At 42.3% G+C, this 25,566-nt stretch overlaps 2 protein-coding genes across 2 annotated transcripts; one reads left to right on the top strand and one right to left on the bottom strand.

Annotated features, from left to right (window-relative positions):
* Nucleotides 1–4,403: 4,403 nt before the first annotated feature.
* On the top strand, nt 4,404–13,207 carry wnt7ba (wingless-type MMTV integration site family, member 7Ba). Its single transcript, XM_030440360.1, has 4 exons — nt 4,404–4,584; nt 5,573–5,799; nt 10,240–10,514; nt 11,864–13,207. The coding sequence occupies exons 1-4, from the start codon at nt 4,502–4,504 to the stop codon at nt 12,341–12,343; spliced, it is 1,065 nt and encodes a 354-aa protein (XP_030296220.1). The 5' UTR covers nt 4,404–4,501; the 3' UTR covers nt 12,344–13,207.
* A 1,052-nt stretch (nt 13,208–14,259) lies between these two features.
* Nucleotides 14,260–24,276, bottom strand: atxn10 (ataxin 10). The gene is made up of 11 exons (XM_030440359.1): nt 24,110–24,276; nt 23,420–23,611; nt 23,207–23,292; nt 23,013–23,109; nt 22,574–22,738; nt 22,411–22,491; nt 21,403–21,559; nt 21,126–21,243; nt 20,678–20,853; nt 18,132–18,195; nt 14,260–16,698 (listed from the first exon to the last, which is right to left on the bottom strand). The coding sequence occupies exons 1-11, from the start codon at nt 24,238–24,240 to the stop codon at nt 16,514–16,516; spliced, it is 1,452 nt and encodes a 483-aa protein (XP_030296219.1). The 5' UTR covers nt 24,241–24,276; the 3' UTR covers nt 14,260–16,513.
* Between the last annotated feature and the right edge of the window lie 1,290 nt (nt 24,277–25,566).

The following is a 25,566-nucleotide window of genomic DNA, read 5'->3' as shown; positions in this document are numbered from 1 at the left end:
AAAGAGATTTAAGTCAGAAGCCGGTCAAAGTGCTGAGTGCTCGGAGGAACAGGATGGGAAATGTGAACGTTTGGTTAAATGTTATATATTAAAGGTACAATATGAAACTTTTTTACAGGTCTACAGACAAAGAAGAGACACAGCTCTTAATACATTGAATATAAGTTTGCGAGAGCTAACAAGAGCTTTAAAAATGTACTTTAAAGCCATTTGTTTTCAACTGTGTTTGTTAAAGATGCGATATGTAGTTGTGGGGAAGAAGTTTTAATCAGGAGACAAAAATCTTCCTTGACAGATTTAGTTTGTTTATTTTTTTTAATGCCAAAATAAACTAAACAAACTATATCTCTTTGTTTTTATGACTGAATAAAGTGAATAAACACTCTGATCTTAAAGCCCAACACAATTTCATACTGTTTAACTTTGTTTGTATGTGGCAGACCCTGCCACCTTTCTAGCTACAAACAGTGTTCTGGGGACCTCATTTTCCTCTGAGAACAGCTTGTTTTTTCAGTCACTGAAAAGTAATATTTCTGAGTTGGTATTATTACCTCATCAATATTCAAACATTTTTAATTCAAGTCCGCATTTCTCTCAAAAACTACATAGTGCCCCTTTAACATGCAAAACAGGCTTATATTTTGAGTTGTGGTAGAGGTCCTACAGGGCAAGAACATAGGACTACATACATACATCGTGCTTAAAAAAACAAAGTTCAACACTCAAAAAAAGTCAACATGTCAAGGTCAATGTGTTTTCTCCCTACCGTATATGACTGAACTGGTGATGGGCCGGCATGTAGAAACTTCATTTCCACTTAAACTTACTTGTGAGTTGGGTGGGATTGTCATTTTTAACACTCATCTATGAGCCCCGTTCCTCCAGACAAAAAAAAAACCTTACTTACGATCAACAACACCATTTCCTCCACAACCGCTCGCACATCTTAGGATTTAGGGCTCAATGTCAAGATAGGCCCACAGAGCCATAAAACATCGTTATTAATCAGGACTTTTTTTTAGGCCTGCTTCCAGCTTGAGGCCCCTCAGCGTCATTGCTCCACTTTCTCCCTGCCTGTCTTCGGCGCCGTCACTCATCATCATACGGATGAAGCTATCAAAAACCCCCCTGTCTAAACCCTGGCAGCTGTCGCGATAGATACAAAAAAAAACAAAAACAGAAAGCCGTGTTAGTTTAACAGCCACTTGTCATGCCTGATCTGATTCCTGCGCAGCCCCTAAACTTCCCGAGTCTCCGTGTCCATCTTGTGTTTTGCGCAAAAAAATATGAAAAGAAACAGATATGACTGCACGGGCGCCAGGACAGTGAGTGCACGCTGCTTAAGTGCTATCTTGGCTTTGGAAATTGTGGTTTAGGAGGATTATTTGGACAGAACGAGCGAGGGAGAGGGAGAGAGAAAGAGGCATACAGGAGACACATTTACACAAAGGGCTCTGCTTCTGCCAGAGGCTTTATCTGCGAGTCGTCCTCTGAAATAGCTGCAGACTGAGTCCGTGTGATGAGGTTACAACAGCCAGCGTGATCCAATCAAGCGGCGGAGCTGCTTCTCATTCCTGACAGTATAGTACTGACATGACTGCAGCTACAGTATGGTCACACACAGGCTGAGTGGGCACGAGAATCAGGGGCCAATCTCACAACAGCCAAAGAATGAAAGGTATTTCATTCTTTTTTACGCTCCAAATCACTGCTATCTCTCAAACCGTTTCGCTGGCAGCCAACGGGAATTTAAATTAAAAGGTTCATTTCCACAGAACTACCCTCAATCATCTGCGAAGGTCTCACTTTTGTCCAGATGATTGATATCTCGCTTTGGAACAAATCTTATTAACATTATTCCCCCTGTGGTTGTTTGCTCAGCTCGAGTCAAGCTGAGAATCGTCTCCATTTTCAGTCTCCAACGCATCGACAGCAAGCGGAGGAAATATGTACTTTGTCCTCTGTCCACTCTGTGAAGTCGGCCTATAAAACTGCTCGCCCTTTCAAGGTCCTGTGGAACCCGAACGGGACAATCCCCTCCCATTGTACTCGTTTTACTTCTCTTTAAAGTTCAACCGCAAACAGGCCGCTGTTTGAAAAGGGACGTCTTTAAGAGGAAGAAGCAGCGTAAATTCCTTTTGTGTCGTCCTTGTTGGCTTTTCCGACTGATTACACCTGGGCGCTTCAAAGACTATATGGGTTTAACAAGAATATAAACCACGCGGAAAAATGCGGCATCTGTTCCAACATGCTGATTGATCGAAAAACTTTTCCTGCATTTACCAAAAGGAAAATGGTCTTGGAGACATCTCTCCTGCTTCACGTTTCAAAAAGTACATCTCACTACCTGCTTTGCACTCTGGCATCAATGTGTAAGCCGGATGTTTTGGTGTGATGACATTTCCTTCATGCTGCCACATGAGGGCGTCTTGTTGGTGATGCACCAGCAGAGCATGTGGGTGGGGGAGACCGACGAGTCTCATAACGGACTGTCTGAAGCGTTTCAGCGAGCATCTGAGATGAAGGCAAAACGGCAGCTCGAGCCGCACAGCGCCGGACCAAAACAGAGCACAGGAGTGCAAATGTCAGAGATTTTTGCATTCATAAAAGAAGATCCTGTCTCACATCCCAGTCTGTAGTTGTACAGTGTATATCACTGTTGATTTGTTACATGACTCCATCTCAATGTATTGATTTTTTTGTTCTGTCTATAAAATGTCGATAAGTGTTTAAAAAAGCAAAACACCCACAACGACTTCCCAAAGCCAAATTTGTCCAAAAAAACTAATATATTCAGTGTACTATCAACTGATTTTGACTTAAAAATTACTGGAAAGATTATTTTATAGTCTAAAAAGTTGCTAAATAATTTGCTTTTGATCAAGTAATGAATAAATCGACAGATCATTTCAGCCCCCGTCTAACTACATTTTCCTGCCCTTTATTTTTTTATTCACTTCAAATACATAAGATGTAACATTCCTGCATTAGAATGTGTAAAAATGACAAGTCCTGTCTTATGTATCTTGTTTATGTATCATTCCAAATGTTTTCAACAATCTTCAAACACAAAGGAATCCTATTTTTTTTTTCAAGCTTGAAGTAAAATCTTCTTTGATCGCTTGTCTTTAACTGAGAAAAGGTCAGCGTGAGGAAGGCAGTCGGATAATGTGACGCAACATACATACATAAAACTACAACTATAACTTTCCTTTTGTCTTACTTCGATTAAGCATCCGAAATGACATACTGTGCATTTAATCGGCAACTTATTTGGTATCTTCCAAAGAAGTCCCTCAAGAAAAAACACAAGTTCATGTTACTTTAACGGTGCACTTAGTAAGAATGAGCTAAGAATTAGGGGCGAGCATATCACCGGAGTAACTAACCGTAGCTGCCGTTAGCCAGTTAGCTCTCTTAGCCGTGCATCTAGCAGTCGGACTGGGAACTCGGAGAACCAGGGGAGTGATGATGTCTACACCACTAGCGTGCAGTAACGTCTGACCGAAAGGGGCTGTTGCTAACTTGTCAGCGTGCTAACCTCACAACACGTAGACATCTTTGACATCACGTCAACACTGTTGTTTCTACACACTCTGTTGGTCATTCTAGCTCATTTCTGGATGCTTTAACCACAATTCTAACATAGCGCGTCTTTCACACTAATATAAAGTAAAAACCTACATCAGTAATATGTAATTGTTATAAATATGTCATTCTAAATGTAAAAATGATTCAAGTTGAGTTTGGGGTGGCATGGCGGAAAATTTGCAACCAATGTTCGATCCAATCACAGGTAAGCCAGGCCCCCACTTTTAGTCAGGGGCAGCTGAGAGCCAAAATGTAAACACTGACTGTACAGATACAACTTGAGAGAGAGAGAGAGAGAGAGAGAGAGAGAGTGAGAGAGAGAGAGAGAGAGAGAGAAAGAGAGAGAGACAGGGGGAGGGACAGAGAGAGAGAAGGGAAGGAGGTGTGTCGGGGGGTGGGATGCGGGGAGTGCGGGACTCATCCCGGGGGCTGGTGCGCCGGGAGAGGCCACTGTCTCCCACCCATCCAGTGCCACAACAGTCTCACTTTTGGAGACGTGAGCGGCACGTTATCATACATCCGGATACCCCATCAGCCCCCACCCTCCCTCGCTTTCTCGCTCGCTCTCTCTCTCTTTTCCCACCCAGTCCTCTATCAGTCCAGGTGGCAGAGCGCACTTCGGCCGTGGGATGCAGCCTCTCATCTCCGACACATGGACAGCGGAGCTTGGAGCTGCCGCAGCGCGCCACGGCTCCACTAGCTGAAGACACCCAGCCGCGGAAAGAAGAGAGGAAGAGACGACCCTCCTGAGCTTTTTTTTTTTTTTTTTTTTTCTTTTCTTTTTTGTGTTAATCTCCTGGGACTTCAGATAAAAGGATATACTCGGTCACCCTCTTTTTTTTTTTTTCCTTCTTCTTCTAATCTTTTCCAACCGCATGAGAGCAGAGCCAGTTGGGTTCAATGCGCAACCATGCTCATCATCTCGTCTCGCAGTGCGCTGCTGTCCGTCTACTACCCGCAGATCTTCCTCATCCTCACCAGCGGTAGCTACCTGTAGGTTTCTTATCAGTGCACTTGTTTCATTGAGACACAAGTCGGTTTGGTTCGCTTGCCAGCAGCCGTGCCCTTACGCGCAATTACGCACGGGGGAAATCAATTTAGATCGCACCTTGGTGCAGGTGTTTTATTCGGAGGTAACAACACGACTTCTTCACGCTTTAAAAATCAGCTTTAACATTGCTTAGTGACGCAAACTGCCACGGTTTTAATCCAGGGCAAACTGGAATAAGTCAGCCAAATTTTAGGAAAATTAGAAAGGTAGTTTAGTCGTCTCAATTCCGCCGTGGAACGAGATCTTATTCCCATAATACGAGCAATTATGTCATTTTCGTTCAAACATTATGTCATGAATCGACTTGTAATAAATATCTGGACAATATTCAATCTGCATGTTTTAATATGAGCGCCGCTGATGAGAGAACCTGCTCTGCTGGATTTACACATTACACCAGAACCACTTTGTCAGAGGAGCACCTCGTCAGACAAGGGCCGTAATTGGAAAGCGGCATATGGAAAAGAGTCGTGCTGGACTACCTCATGGTCTGCCTATAGGTGTAATGAGCTCTTTCTTCTGGCATTAAAAAGACCCAGAGCCCTCTCAGAGAGAATGATTGCTGCACCATGCATGCCTCTCATTCATGACATGGGCAGGTCCTGAAAACTCAAAATAGCTGTGGTGGTTCATGTTTTCTGTAACACAGAGAGGGTAGAGGGAAATGGACTGGATTTGGACCCATTTTGACTATTGTTCTATTTTATGTCATTATGAGGGTCCATTAGATTACACATGATGTGGTAAGGGGTAAGGATGAATGCCCGTATCCTCTCATGTGGTTTATTTGGTTTTATCTTTGGGATCTGTAAGGAAAGGTTTAGCCAATAAAAGAGTATGCGTTCAGGTACTTTGTTTCTTCTAATCAACAGCAGCTGTCTCCATCTGTCCTCAAAGTGCCCTTGATTAATCTCCACTTCTCCCTCCCAGGGCGCTGTCTTCAGTGGTCGCCCTAGGCGCAAACATCATCTGCAACAAGATCCCAGGACTGGCCCCCCGTCAGAGAGCCCTCTGCCAGAGTCGCCCCGACGCCATCATCGTTATCGGCGAGGGCGCCCAACTGGGCATCAATGAGTGTCAGTACCAGTTCCGCTACGGCCGGTGGAACTGCTCGGCCCTGGGCGAGAGGACTGTCTTTGGACAAGAGCTGAGAGTAGGTCAGTCTCTGCTCAGCTTCTATAGACTTTTAAATTTCAATATGGACAGCCGGAGAGCAGGGTGAGTGAGGGGAAGGATGCTGCTCAGGGGACAGGGGTCTTGTGTAAGGTTTGTCTTGTTTATTTCTTGACATTTTTATATTTTTATGCCTTTAGCAGAGGTTTTTGCAGCCGATAGATGACTTGAAATGAGGGGAGAGAGATGGGAAATGACCTCCAACAAAAGGTTCTCGTCAGGACTCAAACTAGGGACATTGTGGTTTATGCTCAGTCCTTAAAACCCCTTAGCAGGGGGGGGGCACGCTATCACACATCCATGGACTGCAACTTTTTTTTACAAAAGGAAGTCAGATCAAAACAAATGTAGACACAACAAGTCTTCGCCGACACATCTCTCATTAATCTAGAGTTGCAACGATTGGCCGAGGAATCGATTAGTCAATCGAAAGGAAATTAGTTGCCAACTACTATACAATAATGATAGATTAATTGTATGAGACAATTTTCAGGTTAAAATCAAACATTAGCCGTTTTCAAGCTTACTAAATGTGAGGATTTGATGCTTTTCTTTACCAAGTGTGACAGTAAATGACGATTTTTGGGGGGTTTTGGACTGCGGGTCGGACATAAGAGGCAATTTTGAGATGTCGTTTTGGGCTCTGGGGAATTGTGATGAGCATTTTACATTATGTTTCGTCACGAAATGAGTCGATTAATTGTAAGAAATACTCGGCAGTCGGATCGATAAGGCAAAAATCGTTGAATAGCTGCTTTAACTGAGCTGTGTGGTCTGATTTCTTTTGGATGAGCACAGTTCGTCATTGTGGCTTGACATCAGCCTGTCTTCTCATTGTTCCCGTATTATCCTCGAACCTCCAGTAACTGCCGTCGGTGGAACGAGGAAAAAGCCGCAGCATAGCTCGACTGAGTGGCATGAGACAGACTTTGAGATGGGTGGCGAAACACCACATGCGAGAACCGCAATAGATTCACAAACAAACAAAAGGCTTTGAGGAAATTCAATGTGTGTGACATCACTGTGCTTGTAACGCACGTTGTCACAGCAAAAAAGCAGTTTAAATGAGTGTACGGACTTACATCTGAAGGAGGGTCTGATGCCTCTCTGGGTGCGACGTCCCCTAAATCAAAATCTACGCCATCCGTAAACACACAATCTAACTCCGTCTCCTTTGTTTTTAGATGGCAGATTTTCCCCCCGTTTTATTTCTCACAGAAGTCTGTTTGCTCCTAATGTGAACCTCTTATATAAATTGTGTTGCAGTCCGAAATGTTTTGTTGCGGTCTTGCTGTGGGTTTGGATCCATGTTTAATCTAGCAGCTCTGGGAGCAATCACTTTCTTCTACACGGGAGACGGGCAGACAAGACGTCTGGATCCCTTTATTTCTTTTGTCAGAGGAAATGTCTCTTTTCTCTTGTGGTGTTTAAACGAGCTCAGAGAGACACTTTGGACCATGTTTGGATCCCCATGCCCTCCCCATGGAGACAGTTTCACCCAAGAAAGGACTAAAACGTATAAGATCTGTATAATTAAGACTGTTGTTTACTGTGAAAACATGTCTGATCCCTTTCATCTTCATGGATTCGCAGTATCGGTTTCCTTATGCCATCTTCGTGCAAAAGGAGACCATACCCCCCCTCTTGTGTCACCAAAGCACCATCCACCACTTGGTTTGATTGACCTGCCGCGTCCTGTGGACTCATTAAGTGTTGAAAAAGACCAGAGAGATTCATGCTCACCACTAATTGAAGTCAGCTCCAGCAGCTGGATGGCAACAATGGGGCCCTGCATGCAGCACTGTACAATCAAAACAAATCACAGCGCGAGGAGATGGCTGTTTGGCTATTGCATGCGCCTGATGCCTTGAGAAATGCTCACCATACAATATATCTGAACGGCTCGCGGATTTTGCCTGATGAGAGAAGACTTCAGAGTTTGTTATGAGTTATGGACGGGGGGAACCGCAGGGCCCGATGGTTTTTCTGCGAGCAAGTTTGTCAGGTTGGAAAGGAGCCACTGGAGCCGCCTCCACCCGAGACGCCATGCATTAATACTCTGGCAGCGTTATCCTGATTGGAGAGGGAGGATATCCTATTACCAATTGTAGCGCCAATAAATTCATCCCCCCCCCCCCTCCACACCATAAATATGAAATGTGTTTATCCTGAAGTTCAAATGGTGACATACAAAAGCTTGGGAATGGGCACATCTCACTTGAGCCTGGCCACAGATTATTTCAACATGCAACACAGCGGTATCATTTTAATGTGGACTTCCTAAGACGGACACAGAATGACACTTAAGCCGCGTGAGAAATTCCATTGATGAAAACATCAAGACGTAGCAGGCCTAAAGAAGCTCCTCTAGTCAGCCAGTAGATGTCACTTGTGTTTTCTACACTACACCCATTACTGTTGCAACAGTGACTGACTGCTGATGCAGGTCGGCGATATGAAACAATCTGCGAACTCTTATGAGATTACGCACATGGGCTCGATACTTCTTGTTCTATTGATGCTCCTCAAAGTCAGCCTCTGACGCCTGGCCCTTCAATCCGCCCTGGACAGTATTTAAAAATGCATTACAGCTGAAAAGAACACTACAATGTCCTGAAGTGCTGATGCTTGAATTCAGTAAACATGGGGTACGATTACTCAAACATCCTTTCAACATTCATTTACTCTACAGCCTTCCTAGTATAGTCCAGCAACAGTGCACTTCAGTAATTTGGGGGATTCACAGTTACTGGAAAGGCAGCAAGGTCAGCGAAAGACAGGCATTAAACACAACTAAGGTCTAAATCAACCCATCTAATCCACCCTCACAGGTGTTTTTTACCAGTATTTCTTCTTCTTAGGACTGTGTAAGCTTGACATTTGTATTGTTGCAATTGCTTCGGTGTAGAAATTCTCCCTTCATAATTTTTTAGCGCCGTCCAACTTCTGCCTGAAACAACATGTCTAATCAGTATCAAAAAGGCCTGTGTGTGTGTCCCAATTATTTATCACGCTCTCTAGGTTTCCTCCCCATGTCACAATTCTCCCATATTTCCCTCAATATCCTTTTTTTTTTTTTGTTTTGTTCGCCTGTTAGTCATCATAACCTGTTTCTGGCGCGGTGCAGCCTGTGGTCGGCTGTGCAGTTGCGCCTCGTCCTCCTCAGTGAGTGCGAGACGGAAAGAGAAACAGAGAGGAGAAAGATTATTTTAACATATTTCAGATGTCCTGGAAAGAAGGATTCACGTTTCTTACATTAAGTTCTAGAGGAAAAAGGGGCTTTAAAATCTGCCATGTTTATTTTTCTGCCCATCACTGGGGTCGCACCGCATCAATCGCCATCGAGAGGCCGACAAACAGGGCAGTGACTGCAAAGTGACTGCAAAGACTTTCAAAATTAATGAATCAACGGTCAATCATTATTTTCTTTATCTCATTCTTTAAATGTCACCAGATTTCAGGAAAAACAGACCTTGATTCTCATATTTCTGGGGGTTGGAGCCTCAAAACCCCATTTTTAAGTCTCAAGTTTGGCAAGTATGGTGGGTTTCCAGGGCCTTAAAAAAAAGAATGGTAAAACTTGATGCCGCAGAAGGCGACTAAGTCTCTCTCACGTCCAATTTTACATGCAGGTGGTAGACCAATCCTTCCCACTGACATCTGTGGGGAACAGATCCATAGTCTGGTGACCTTCGTCTTCATTCTCACGAAAATAAACATGTGGGTTACATGGTGAGGCAGTCACAGTTCGGTTAGGTTTGGGCAACAAAACCACTTGGTTAGATTTGGGAAAAAGATGATCATTTATGTTCAAATAAAGTGACTAACATTACATACAGCAGTATGTAAGATACTGAAGATTTGTTACTTTGTGGAGTTGAGTTAAACCAAGTCACCAAGTGCTGACTTTCAGCTACACACAGGACACAAACATTTGTCTCCTGGGTGAAAGTGTATCCCCCACGACCTCATCCACCCTGCGTAGACTGTCTTGCTCTTTATACTACATAACCTGACATTTTTCATTGTGGCATTCGGACGCATCTGTTTTCCAGAGAACTTAATAGGGAGGACTGGTGTGTCACCTGTACATTAAATTGGGCTTAATTTGGTGTAGTCAAAGTCCAAAGTTCTGTTTATTGTACACAGAATGAACAAACTGGGCAGAGATCAAGCACTACAAGTACTGGATCCTACATGTTCCCATAAAGCAACTCAGAAGTGTCATTCACTGTAACTCTTTCAATCTCCAAACGGCAGATTGTAACGCAGGCTTACAAACTCTCAAGCTCTTTAAAAACTAATTTAAGAATGTCTACTTGAAATATTGAGAGTACTCGTAGCCCATTATGTCACTTTTTGCTACTTTCCACTTTCCACTTGAGCTCAAATTGATTGACATTCCGCTCTTTTTTTCCCTTCAGGCAGCAGGGAGGCAGCTTTCACTTATGCGATCACCGCAGCCGGAGTTGCCCACGCAGTGACCACAGCCTGTAGCCAAGGCAACCTCAGCCAGTGCGGCTGTGACCGAGAGAAGCAGGGCTACCACGACTACCAGGAGGAGGGCTGGAAGTGGGGAGGCTGCTCGGCCGATGTTAAGTACGGGGTGGAGTTCTCGCGGCGCTTTGTCGACGCCCGGGAGATCAAGAAAAACGCCCGCCGGCTGATGAACCTGCACAACAACGAGGCAGGGCGAAAGGTACCACACTCCTATATAACATTATATAAGGAAAATTGGGATGGACTGTCCATGATTCTAAAGTCCAAGTACAAGTGCAGCAATGCGACTGAAATGCAAAACTTGGCAGATGCTAAATGGAATTGTGCCATAGCCCTACAGTCCATTCATGAATTACTCACATTAAGTGAGCATAGAGGATATTATTGGAAGTCTCTCTCTCTTCCTCTCTCAGTGGCAGCACCAAAGACCGAACCAACCAAAGACGAGACCAAACTCCCCCCAGAGTGTAGGGTTAGAGTTAAGAGTCGGGATGAAGGGGAGTCACTGATTTGACCAGGACAAACAAGTTACAAGAAGGTCTTATGATCGCTTAAAGATCATACGCTCTCATTGATGAAAAAGTAGCTACGATACCAGTAGACGTGGGGCGTCAAAAGGGCAAATAGTCACCTGTCAGTGTTGTCATCTGAGAATGTTAGTATGGCATTATAATAGAAATCTGGCTCAAACCACAATGTAATTCTATACGTGTATGGTTGCGCAACAGCTCTGGTCAGTTTCCTTGGGCTGTAGCGCCATTATGTGGTCTGAAGAAAGGTAAAGTTAATTAGAGACTACAGTCTCGGGGTATGAGTTATTTTCCCCAGGTTTTTGACATAAAGTTGGCCTGCCGGACGGCGGGCTTACCAAAAGAGGCTTGAAGGCTATGCGATCGCTATTGACAGTTTGAGACTCGAGCCGTGGACATGTACAGTCGACAAATTAAGGGACCAACTTAAAGCTCCCGCTGGTAAGATAGTTAATTTTTAGTCTCATCTCCAACTCATCAATTACTGTTAGTCGTAGAATACTGATGCTTCCGGATGCTTCCGACCTACAAAGCGGCAGTATAACTATCTTTCTTACAGGGGCTTTGAATAAATGGATGAAAAAACATAACACTGACTCTGTTATGATTTAGGGGGGCATTTTGGTGGCATAGTTTGGTTCCGTCTGTCTGAGCGATTACATTTATCTGATGATGAATCATTTCCATCGTGAGGAGAGCAGTCTCTTTCACGATGATCCATAGGGGACGAGGAGTCACTGAATGGTTTGATGTGTGTTAAATGATATGAATTATATGCCATGGCTTTCGCAGTCACCAAATCTCAACCCAGTTGAACACCACCATCATGAAAACACCGAAGGAGGAAATATTTTTTTAGACTTGTTGAATCAATTCCAAGGAGCACCGAAGCTGTTTTTAAGTTGTTCTTTCCCTAATTTGTCACCCGTCTGTAAATGAATCATGCAGACTATATTTTCAGCTCTTAACTATCTCTTTTAATTCATACAGACCTAATTTCTACTCTCTATGTGATCAGATCCTAGAGGAGAGGATGAAGCTGGAGTGTAAGTGTCACGGCGTATCCGGTTCCTGCACCACCAAGACCTGCTGGATCACCCTTCCCAAGTTCAGAGAGATTGGCTACCTGCTGAAGGAACGCTACATGGATGCGGTTCAAGTCGAGCCGGTCCGGGCCTCGCGGCTCCGCCAGCCCTCCTTCCTAAGGCTCAAAGAAGCACGCGGTTACCAGAAGCCCACAGACACAGACTTGGTCTACTTGGAGCGTTCGCCCAACTACTGCGAAGAGGACACAGTCACAGGAAGTACAGGAACACGGGGCCGGCTGTGCAACGGCACCTCCACCCACACAGACAGTTGTAATGTGATGTGCTGTGGCCGGGGCTACAACACACACCACTACACGCGCATCTGGCAGTGCAACTGCAAGTTCCACTGGTGCTGTTTTGTCAAGTGCAACACCTGCAGCGAGAAATCAGAGGTTTACACCTGCAAGTAGGGATTGATGAAGCAGGGGAGTGGCTGGGGAAGACGGACAGTGACAGAAGACAAGAGGGTTATGATAAAGTGGAATTTGAAGTGAAGGACTTGGAAGTATTTATTGAACAATTTGCACATTTTTACATCCTATTTTGGAATTCTTTAAAGAATGAAAAAACACACACGAGGATTGGAGAGGATCGGAATAAAAGAGACACAAGTGATTAAAAAAAATAATAATTCTACCACGCTGGTACAAAACTGTGACAAAACGCAGCATGTTGCATTGAAAGGATTTGATGTTCTATTTTTTTTGCCTCCAGCAAGGCAATGTTTGGAAGACAACATCTTGTAAAGATGTCGCTTACAGATGTCTCACACAAGAGGAACAAAAACAACAAAGACTATTGTTGGATCTTGAGAAGACTTTTGTTACACGGCAACTGGAAAAGCTACGATAGCAAGGCGCTTCAGACTGCAATGAAGGAAGACAGGGTTGGATGACGGCAGTGAAATACTTTTTAACTGTACACTCACACTGTATTCTGTTGGAACACTGAAATTAAACAAAATTATTTATGTATTTCAAACCGTAAGTCTTATAGGACAGTTTTAACATTTTTCCTCTTTTATCATCTTCAGTTGCTACTGATACATTTCGAGCTGGAGTCACATTTACAGCCACTAAAACAGAGAAATCCTCGGCTATTTCATTTTGTATCCATTATCATTTGTTGGTGGCGTATTTTGCTGTAGTTATTTTTCCTTGCACTCACATATTCACATTTTTCTCTTTTTCATGGGATATCAGTAATTTGAGGGTTGTGCTGTCGAAGTGCTGTGCTGACATCGCTCTCATGGACATGCCCCCCCCCCCCCTCCCCCTCCCATCCACCGAACTCAGAGCCTTTGTTACGCCAGGAGTCAAACAGGCAGAAAATACCCCCAAACTATTTTAAGCACCCAACCTGTCAGTTCCAACGGCACTTTCCATCCCCACCATGTTCACCGTTTTGTTTACAGAGGGCTCTTGACTTCTGAGAAAAGCATGTAAGCCTCATTGGAACTCCATAGAGGTGCAATCAGGTTCAGATACATCCAACATTCCCATGAACAGCAGAGACGTGGAATTCCACATGGTGGCCTCTGCTTACACAAGGCCTTCCAGCGCGGTTAAGGCCTGCCTGGGTGGATGGCATGTGCCCTAACCACACAGAAGGGGGTATGAGAGGATCAAAGGCCTCAAAAAGCTATTTTTGGACAGCACCCTTAATGTATTCAGAAATGTTTATTTAGGCTTTATATAACTTACAAAACAATTTGAAGAGTATATTTTTATATGAGGAACGTGGCACTTTATGTCATTTATAGATGGGAAGGAAAGTCACTATTTACAAGTGTTTTCTAATGTCATTGTTTTCAGCTTTGAGAGCTATAAATTATTTGGAATTTATGTCTTTGGATCAAAGTTCCTGAACTGTAAATACTCCACGTGTTTTACCAAAGTAGCCCAGATTGTCTCTCTCGATGTGTTTCCCTCACAACTGATGTAGCTCATTGCTGAGTGATTCATTAAGTGTGTTGGAAAGTTGACAAAATTTTGTAGAAACCACTGTGTATTTGAGTAAATGCATGGATAATTAATAGCAAGCTTTTCGATCGACCAGATTTCTATGTTTCCAGTTGTCTTCATTGCCTTTTCAGTAAACAGGAACAACTGACTGCATCCTTCAAGCGTAGTTGTGACTTCAGATACAGCTAACTTAAGATTCTTTATTTGTTCTGTGGCAAAATCAAAGTCTGCTTCACTTACAAACATGGACGGTTGTATTTTTTCTTTTTTACCAATAAAATTTGAGCATCCCTTTTTAATGCCTCTTGAGCTTTATGTCACGTGTGGCCTTTATTGGCTTTATCAAAAACATTACAAACAGCTTTTTGTTCACACACACATACTTTATTAAGCATTTTATAAACATTATTTCAACCAAACATCAGTATATATTTTACACCCTGACAAAGTTTTTTTTTTTTTTTTTGCAGAAGGCCAGTAAAGACCAGAAGGCACCAATACAATTTAGTAGAGGCCTGTGGTAGAAAACGCTGATATGGGAAACGCAAGAACTTCTGGCCTTGACTGATGTGGTGCTAATGTGTTAGGAGGTGAACGCACGGCCGCGGCTATGCTACCTCATTCAGCCCGGCTGACTCGCACAGCCTCTTTCCTGTGGGGCTGAAAAGCATTGCAGCCAGTCAGTCGAGCGCGAGTAACAGCTGTTTTGTTAGCTGTCTGAAATCCTGGGGACCGGAACCACATAAGCTCCCTTCACTATGCCGACGGATTGAGCGGAGAGTCCAGCCGATTGTTTCAATACATTTTGTCATTAAAAATCAGTGGCAGAGCAAACAGGGTGGAGCAGGGCGTGGGCCCGGCCAGTAAAGCACTGCATTGTTGAGGTGTCAGGACCGTTCAGCTTATCCAGCAACGGGAGGAGCAGGGAGGGATGTCATTCTGCAAACTAATGCTTCTGGTCTGATTCACTCGCTCACTCACACTTCGGATGTACACTTTTAGTATGCTCTCATCCATCGTCTACTAATCCAGGATTACTATATCTTTTGAAAAGAAGCGCACACGCGCAAACACACAGCTACAGCTAAATATAAAGTACAGTATCCACTAAATCTCTACGAAGGTCTATGGAGTCTGGTAAAACTCAAAGATAGCTTGTTCAGAGCGAAGAGAGGCAATTAAAGGTGTAAAACATGAAGTCAATGTTAGGAGTTTAAAGGTGGTTAATGATGTATGATGCATGCCGTTAGCCCTCATGCCTTATTTAGTCCTAATACTTTGCAATAGGGAAGAAATAGAGGGTTTAGAATATGATGGAGAAGAATAAGATGACATTCACTGGACTATGTTGAATATAAAGCGCACTGCTGTTATGACCTTAATACAGGAAGCTTTGCAAAAGCAAGCAGAGATGCAGCTCATACGTAGTCCTGTCACCATAATCAATTCATCAATTTATTGTACGTGTTATCTTAAATATCTTACTGACTTACAGATATACATATTTGCAGTATATTTCTTGTTAAGGAATGAATGACTATTTACCTGAGGCGAATGTTTAATGTAAATAGGGATTTTTTTGTTAACGGAGAGTCAGTTTTACTAATAGCTTTGGTTGTGTGGTTTGATTCTATTTATTGGTAATTTATTTTGGATATTTCATATTTTGATGTTAAGCTTAAGAATTAAAGGTTCATTGCTCTATATTGCTGTACATTATATCAGTGGCATTAAAAGCACCTAACATAGCAATAATATTGTTTATCACAATTATTTCTGGGACAGTATATACAAAAGTAGTTATTGTGACAGGCTTACTCAGACTGAGCATTGTTTTGAAATTACAAACATGCATAGCTTTAGTTATTATTAGTTTTTAGTACTGCATTCTGCACTTAGCGTTTGAATGAGAATAAAAGTCTCTCTGTCCCTCTGGCGAAGACACCGCCCATAAACTAGGTAAGGCGGTGTGGGGGTTGATTACATCATATTTTGGTCATTCTCTGTTTCGCAGTTACTGCGGCAGAAGTCACTATGGGCCTGAGATTAAACCCTAACCCCTGCTGGTAACATCAGTGTCTGTGAAAGTGAAAAGCCCAGACACTGTGGTGCTCTTTGTCTTTGGATTAAAACACAAAGAATCGGCCTTGCCAAAAGGTACCAGCAGGCGCTCGCCGTTCCAACACTCTTCATTTCCCACACTCGGGTCAAGACAAAACAAGACCGCCTGCTTCTTTACCAGGGGGACCCCATGGACCTTTTGTTTATCAAGAATAACTTAAGCCCTATTTGGGCATGAGTGCAATCATCACTGAGGTAGAAAAGTAATTATACATACTTCTCTGACAGAAAAATCTCATTCAAAAGCGCTTTTTTGCTTGATATATCGGCAGTGTGGCTGTCAATTATTCTGGACAGGCACAAAAGTTAGGAATTGTTAGTGGACAGGTTATTCACCAGCAGATGAAGCTTAAGTATTAGGTAACATTAATGTGGCTTGTAGGACAACAAGAGAACATGTTCGCACGTGTATATACACGTGTGCCTTATCCTTTTCTAAATAAATACTTCACATGAGAACCTGCATGCAGGGCTTGAGGACCTCCTCTCTCCTGTTTACGAGTCTTTCCTCACAGTTTTGAGCAGCAGGCTTCCATCTCGCTCCTCCACCAGGAAACCCAACTCCCTGAGCGCAGAGTAGTCAGCGCTGCCACGGCGTTCCAGGGAGGCAACCAGCTCCTGGTTCTGTGTGTTGCGTTCTAGGAGATTCCTGATGGCGAAGATGGCCCACTGGCTGATAACTGCAGGTGTCCGGTTAAGGAAAGCAATGACTGTATGGTATTAAGAATGTTTTTAGACATGTTTTAAATGTTTTCCCCAATGATGAAAACATCAATTCGAAAAATAAACGTAACTTTAGTCTTAAAAAACCAAGCATAATCCTCAAATATCGTTGGCTGTCAAGTATTTGTCATGCTTCAACAATACGACGTTGCACCACTTTTATAAAACATCAACAAATTATACCTAATGCTGGACACGCAGTTGCAATCCAATAGTGCATTTACAAAATCGACTTCATGAAAAACTGCATGTATAAAAAAAGTGATATACGTAGTCAGATAAAAGGCAGAGGGGGTCACAGTCGGTTAAACATTTCTAACGTTCTCCCCAGGAAGTCAAATTCATGAGTGCCTGGTATTTGCCTTAGGTCAGTGAGTACACACACAGGCCAATAAACAAATGAGTTTCACAGACAGGTTATGTGTGTGATAGAAAACATTCCCAACTCACCCCTCTCAAGTTTCCTGCGTAAATCCACAGGCCTTTTTTTTTTTGTCTATAACAATCTTTTTCTTTACAGAAACAAATGCTGACACCTACACAAAAACGGTGGACGGAGTGAACATTGTGTACGGGAGAGAGGCACAAGGTAAAGGCTCCGCTCAGACTATTGACCTGGTTCAAAGACAACCTGGCACGATGCCCTCACTTGAGCCTGCTAATACCAACTGGTAGCGGGATACCCAGCGTGGGCTTGACATGAGAACAGCTCAGGGGTGGAAGCTCATTGACCAGCAGTAAGACAGAGATCAAAGCGTTCCCAGTGACCTTACAGTATAGTGTTATCGCTGTATGTGTCAGAAAGATGTTGATTCAAGTTTATGAGTATTCTAGAAGCTGCAGAGATGATTTGGTATTGGATTGCATCATATTGAGAGGTTTGAAAACACTCTGCCCCCTCATGTAGATAAATAGGGGGCCGAAAAAACATTAGAAACACCTATCAAAATGCAATCTAATACAAAAGCACCACTGTGGTCTAAATAATCACCACAGAACTGACTTGGCTCTCTGATACAGAGACTGCCCGAAATAAGTTATAATTTTTACAAGCAGCTCCAAAGACTTATGTAATGAACCAGCTGTGAGCAGAGATGTATTGAGAGGTGCTGAATGCTATGCAAAAACTTCAACACGTTATGCTGGCCAGCCTACACACACTGCAGCAATCAAGGCTTGATGCAACACTTATTTCTAGTTACAAACACACCAGCCTCCCTGTGCAAACATGCCAAGTTCAATTCTTAAAGTGCCAGCAAAAGATACACAGCGGTTACAACGGCTTCTGGGCAGAAAAGTGAACAATGATTTAGATAAACTTGCAATATATGTACATAAACACAGATGTGTTTGTGTTTCCAGATCACTGACTTGTGTTAACAAAGGATACATGGGTTGTTGCTGTCTATGTTGCAGTTGTCCAAGATGAGGGGGATGCCTTCCAGTTCTCTCACCTGAGGAGACAAGTTCAGTAGGATGTCAAAGAATGAGCCGATAGAGAAGTCTGTTTCTACTTTTCATGTTTGGTATCGCTGGACATTTTCTAGTTGTTTTGACAATTTAATACCAGTTCGGAAACAATACTTTTGCAGTCTCTATAAACAGATATCTGTATGGAAATGCAGAGTCTGTAGCCAAGGGGCAAGGTTTTGGTGTTGGAAGCGTTTTGGTTTCCGTTAGTTGTTCACGTGCATTGACCAATCGTGTTTGAGCAGGAGGTAGACGGCATTAACCAAAATGCAATCGAGGAACACATCAGCTATCAACTGACAAAGATTGAGCTTAGTTTTTTGTTTTTAATAAATCTGAATTCATATGCAGATTAGTTAGTCGTCTCTCTACTCAAAATCCATTCTCGCATCTCAAGTTGCTATTTGGACTGTTTACAATTACTGACAACCAGCTGTCATCTGTAAAAGGTCAAGTGAGTAGGATTTAGGGAGATTTAGGGGCAAAAATGGGCTATACGGGCTAATTTCCATCATTATGTTTTCATTCCTATATAATCACCTGAAACCAAGAATGTTGTTACTTTAGAATAAGCCTATTATATATCAACTAGGAGGACAGTAGCCTGAAAAGGAGAGAACCAACACGGGCTCTAGCGAGGGTCTTTTGCGCTTTTAGCAGCCATCACAGGAGAGGGTGAGGCAATGGGTGTTCATTTTGAAATCTCACCATTAGAGGCCACTCATTCCTACACACTGGACCACTAATACCAGATCTGAAACAACATTTTGTTGACAAATTTCAAAGCTCAAGAGAAGCTAATTTCTCAGTGTTTAATCAGAGTATCTGTACGTGCTTTGTGATGTACCAGGAAATTCTGTATTGTCTTGATAAATCCTTCTTGGGACAAAAGGAAACCTACATTTTCAAAGCAATATGTGAGAGTAGAACCAAAAGCACCAATATTTTTCACCACACAATTCTCATATCAATGACCCACCAATGCTTAGAGAGTGAATAGTAGGAATTGTCAAGCTGTGCAGTCAGTAATCACTTTTTACAGAGAATAGTTAAAGTAAATATTTATTTTTAAAGGCAAGAAATCTTTTCGACCTAAGTGTACTTCATATTGCTGCAAAAGCAGGAGTGTGGTTGAGGGTTAGTTTAAGACTGTCCCAATGGGGTGATCTGCTCTGTATCATGTGTCTAATTCTATAGGCTTAATTGTTGTCCTTGCTTGCTGTTGCCCTTGTGGTTACCCTCCAAACAGACTTCTAGGAGCTCCAAGACGAGACGAAGTGCTGAGTTTCAGAAAATGGAAATGTCATTTACACTGTCAACGAAACAAAGTCGCTGACTAGTGCAAGCACCCAGGTCTGCATTTTCCACTTTCAAAATAATTGTCTGAAGTTGCTTACATTACGTCCAAACCGATAAAGTGATGAATAACTGGACACTGACTGCAGCTCCGTACATGCTGTTCAGCGCTTTGCATGCACATCTGAAATTACAATCTCTCCCGAAGGTGAACAGAATGACAATTGGTTTACTGGAAGAGTTCTTAGTGAAAACAGATATGGGGTGCTTTCTGACCACTGACAGACCACAGATCAGCATCCATAAATATTATAGAGAGGCCAACTGAGGGTGGCCATCCCACAAGCATTCCACAAATCTGTTTCTATTAAGAAGGACTGAGTCTATAATGTGCCACAGACAGAGGCCCACTCCTCCCAGTCCACATCATTTTTCTATCTGTGCTTTATGTTAATAGTGAGATGCTGACAGATGGCGATGGAGGAGAACTGATAAAAATCACTAAAGCGAGGGAGGAAATGTCTCACATTTCAGTGCTAAACCAAATTGTTGTGTTGAAAGAGCTCGTAAGCTTGCAGTTGTTGGAACACCCAGCCTCGTGCTTCATTAGACGGTAGACTCATTTGCGGTGCTCATTCCCTGGAGGTCATGTGGTTTGATACAACAGCTCATTACTAGAGCCGGCACTTTAAACATGCTAATTTAGAGCAGAGACAGGTCTGTCAAAGCAAGACATGGAGGGCCCCTCAGACCTCCTCTTGACCTGTGACCCCCCATTGTGTTAGACCGATCAAGGGTGCTCACTATATCTTGAGAGGCCCCAGATCCCATTAGAGGAGGGATCCAAGTGGATTAAAGAAAAAAAAAGAAGAAGAAATTCAAATGAATAACAATAATTAACACTTAAGTACGTTGTTGTTTTGGGTACATATGTTTTTCGTTTTCTTATCTATGGGAAAGTAGATACATTGGAGAACTAAAGCAAAGATAAATAAATACAGAAGCAAATCAAAACAGCAATGTCAATTTATGTTGTGTTTTATGAATTAATTAATGCCTACATTTATTTGTAATATTATTTTGATGGAGTAAATCACATATCAATTAATGTATTTGCTCTTCAAGTACTATTTTTCTGTTCTTTCATCCATCAATGAATTAAATCCAAACCTTGTTCTGGTTGTTGGTGTTGTTGTGACACAGGTTTCCTATAAGCCTGATGAGGTGGGCCTTGAAGCTGATGACAGGCGACTGGTCTCCATCTCCACCGAAAGAGGAGAAGTTTTGTGCGGAACTGAAAACATTCTTGCTGGCCTTCCCTATGGCATGCACCTGCTCCAGGAGCTCTGCAGAGAACACATTAAGGGTGAAAAGAGAAGCACAAAGAGTATGAAGATGACGTTCAAGCCATTAGATGTAATTACTCTAATTATGGATTAAAAATGATCAGTAGATAATTTTACTTTAGATATGTTGTTTAAGCACCAAGTTTTTATTTGGATCTGGATCTTTCACCATTTCAATCAGTGTCTACTGTGCAAGGATGAAATCACCCAAAGACTGACCAACAAACTCAAGCTGGGTCAGAGATGTTGTGTGAGTGTGAGTTTTCATTTACCAACAGTGGTCATTAGAAGGTCAGGATGGTCCTGCAGGAACATGAATTGGCTGCAGTCTGAGGTCATCTCACACAGCACGTCCAGTAGACTTATCACTGTCAGTGCCTCCTGCAGGACCTATAGGGGATTGCAACAAACAGGTGTTGGTCACATGGAGGATGTCGTATGAGTTCTTGTTAGAGAGGGGACATACAAGTCAGAAAAAGGAAAACTTAAAGTAGAACAAAGCTCTCCCAATAGTACACAGTTTACTCGAATCTGGTTAACTTTCTGTACCTCCTCACTGGAGACAGAGCCAGTGGCGAGTGTCAGCACAGCTCCACAACCTTTCTGGAAGGTACTAGCCAGGAAACGAGCCACACTGGGCGGGACGCCACACTCATCTGAGTCCTCCTCTCTCAGCTGGGCAAAGAGCAGCTCTAACAGGGTAACTCTGGAGAAAAACATGCACACACATCTTTATGACACATCTGTAGCACCTTCGTGCTCCTTCATTACATATTTGTATTCTCTGTAACACTCCTTATTAAGACACACATATGAAACATTCACTATTTGCTCATTAGCAACTAATTAGTTGGCAGCTTAACACTTATTGTCTTTTATGCAGAATATAACATTTTTTTATGTATGTCTTTGACCTTTTGAATTGCCTTTTGTCTAAATGGTGCCCTTTAAAAAACTTGCCATGCCTTATTAAGCCACGAAAGTTATTAGTACACCATTATCACTGGTAGTTTTGCACTTTGATGCATACAACAGGCACTATTTATGAAGTGTTATTGAGGGAGAATCACTATTCTTGTGGTATCACCATATTAGAAGGGCCATACCTTGCAAAGCATTGTAAGATCATAATTAATTTATAATAATTTCCTTACTTCAGGGCTTAAATTAGTAGGTAATTTGAGGGAAAGCTCTTAATGTTAAAGTGTTAAAGTCTTAACGTTAATAGCCTGGTAGTGATAGGATGCGGTCATGCAGAATAAAGCACTGATACATGCTTTATAATGGCTAGTAAAGAGCAAATAGGCTATTAATATGCACACACATAAGCAAATAGATAATGGTTAATATGTATAGCCTGACACAAAGTGTTTCTATTTTTTTTATGTGTGTTAGTACGCCATTACAGGCTCTATTAGTTTTTCTTGGTACACTGACTTGCTATTCTGCAAGTCTTTTATTGGAGGTTTGATGGGGCCATGTTTATTACAGGATCAGTTTCTGTGTAATATAACCAAGTGACAGAAACTCTCTGTCACGACATTTAAAGGAAAGTACCTTTCATGGTGAGACATCCCAGAGTACATGCTCTCCACGAGAGCTGAAGACTTGAGGAAATGTTGGGTAGCAATGATAACCCTGTAATTGAGCAGATACAAAATATAACTCTTTATAAATTAGCAATCGCTTTACACACACCATCACAGACACAAACTCTTACGTCCAGTCCAGGTCAGGTTGGGTCCTGCAGAGCTCCATCACCCTGAGAGCCACCGGGATGTTCTGCGGCTCGGACAGTTCCTCCACCTTGGCTTCATCCAGACATGTGTGGAGCACCATGGAGGCGTAGTTCACCGCCTTCTCATCGTCAACACTTAGCAGCTGTCTGTTGACACATGTTCCAGTTGATTCAATGTGTGAACAAATGGCTTGGCTACAAATGTCTGCAATAAAGCTTCAACAAATACTGCTGCAGAATGTGTGTTAGTGTGAAAAACAAACTCTGTTTTTAGTGTGGAAGAGACAGAGAGCTGTGGATGAGATGCTTTACATAATGTAAATCAATCAATCAATCAATCAATAACTATCGTATTAGTATCATAGTGTTTATTTAAAAGTGATGCTTAACATAAAATTCAACTGTAGCACACAAAACTTACAGGAGGATATTTGGGAAACTCTGCTGCCAAATGTCATCTTTACACATTTGGTTACCAACGGCTAGGTTACCGAGGAACTGGATCCCACAACGAAAAGCTGGGCCATAGAGGATGATTGAAAAAAACAAAGATCAGAATCAGAAAACCCCGCAAAAAGTTATTATCTCATGAAGGATACCTAATTTCAGACTTACGTTCAAGTATGTCATCTCTGTTCTCCAAATTTGGGATCCGAAGGAGGCTCAGGAGTTTAAGAGATACGTCAATGAAACCAACCTCCCTGGAGAAAAAGGGAATTACATTCTTTGTATCTGTTTAACACTCTCCCATCCACTCACCCTAAACAGTCCCATTATTGTATTCATCCTCTCCAATATCTCATCAACAATGCATGAATCTTGAACTACCTAAGGACACTCTGGTTGCGAGTGCTCTGGACACAGGCGTTCCTCTGAGCCCTGAAGCACTCAGCGCACAGCTGCAGCTGCAGGGCGACAGACTGCAGGTCCTCATCCTCACTGCTGACAGCCTGCAGCTCATCATACAGTCGGGACAAGACCTTTAAAAGGCTGGAGAAGGCCTCCTCCTCCACGGCATCTCTGGGACAACAAAAAAGGAAGGCAGTGTGGTTATTTCAGTGCAATAGTACGCAAGGCTGGAAGCAACAAGGGGAGAGATGTGGATTTGAAGTTGAATGTCACAGCAGACATTTCAATTTGACAAAAACAGGTGCAACTTTATTAAAAAACTGCCTCTTTGCATTGTAATAACTGCCCATCCTGAGCCATCATTACTGTCATTACTCCACCCTGCCCTGATTACTATCTGAAGACAGAGAGCTATAGACAGCTTTTAAGCTAAATAACTGTTGTAGTAAGGACAGAAAAGTAAATATATCTTAGTTTGCTACACTGCAGTGAGTGAGTTAAATGAACACCCACCTTATTGGTTATTAAGACAGACCTGGACTGAATAACGGTCGTAATAATGGACCAGTAATGTTACGCTGGACGTTGTAATCGACAGGACGTAGCGTTAGCTCATAAGCTAACACCCTCAGTTTCCGTTAAAAATGCAGTAAATTACTTTGTCCACACCTGTATTCCTTGTCCCGTAGCGCAGTGGTGAATGTTTTTACGACCTGCAAGTGTTCAGAGCGGTGTTTTTCATTCAAAATGCCAGCGAAAGACGCTGGGATGTCCAAGTTGCTGTTGATGATAGCTGCCATGTTTGTCCGATTCACGCCTGTGGGCGGGACTTCCGGATAAACTTCATACACGCTATTGGTTCAATCCAGGATCAAGGCGGAGTCAGAGCATGTGCTGCTGTTTTCACACAAATGTCAAGTCACTGAGGCTCATTGAGGAGAAAGCTCTGGAACACATTTTAATCTGCCTGTATTTTATTTGATCATATACTTTATACTTTGACTCCACTTTAGCTCCAAGGCAAATATGGTGCTTTTTACTCCCTTACATTTATTTGATTTATCTATTTGAGTTCTCTTCGCAGATTGAGATCAAATATAATCAATGTGTTATTAGGCATGTACTCCATTGATACCAGGGGGGAATTCATAAATCACACAGCAGTATATAAAGTGGGTAACGCCCCACCTTTATCAGCTGCAATGTTAAAGTAATGTACGCATGACTGGGTCAGTGATTTTAATACAATAATGTACTTTATCCTTAAATGGGCAGTACATAATGAGTAACTTAATTTAAGTTTATTTTTATGCTAATACTTTTGCACGCATTAATAGAGGAGCATCTTTATAACCTTCTTTCATTCATTTACACTTTTGTTTTCATTGTTGCTGTTAATAACTCAAAGAAGCATAACCAATAATTTAATTCAGATATGTCTTCTGGTATTACTGACAACTTCAGCTTCAACCTTATGCGCAAAAGGACATTTGCAGCCAGTTAAAATCTAAATCAGTACCATTTTCTAATGAGGCAGCCTTTATAAAGGGTTTTTAAATGGGAATTTGATTTTGGATGATGGATTGGTCATAATCCATTCATAAAGTCTGTCGTCCTTATAGTCTGTTTGAATTGCTTCGCAATAAACGTGTTTTACAGTGTTTTATGACTCAACTTACTTCACTTTGCTTATACATTATAGCCAATATCCACCAAGAGTCTAAGATTAGATATTTTATAGCTCCCATTACAGATGTTTTATAAAATAAGGTCCAGTCATTTCCTAAATAGAAGTTCTGAGCTGCAGCTGCACTCTTAGCTGATTTACCTTAAGGAATGCTGAAAGGTCTGATGATTAATTCATTGAGGCCAGACAAGTTGTGTGACAGCTGAAACAACAAAAGCCACAGGACAAGCCCTATGGATTTCTATGTAAAGTGGCAAATTTTAGATTACAGGATTTTGCTCCGTCCCCAGTGTTTTCCCTGGCCGGGCACAGCACAGCAGTGGTGAAAGGCAGATCGATGTTGGGGAAAGTTGATTATGGATGGTAAGATGTATCCACCTCAAGCAATTTGTCAGCTTTAAGATGGGGTATTCAAGGATCCAAACATTCCCAGTATAGG

Source organism: Sparus aurata, chromosome 14 (assembly GCF_900880675.1).
Source record: "Sparus aurata chromosome 14, fSpaAur1.1, whole genome shotgun sequence".
Taxonomy (NCBI): domain Eukaryota; kingdom Metazoa; phylum Chordata; class Actinopteri; order Spariformes; family Sparidae; genus Sparus; species Sparus aurata.
Note: the sequence above shows the minus strand (reverse complement) of the source record. Positions and strands in the feature narration are given on the sequence as shown.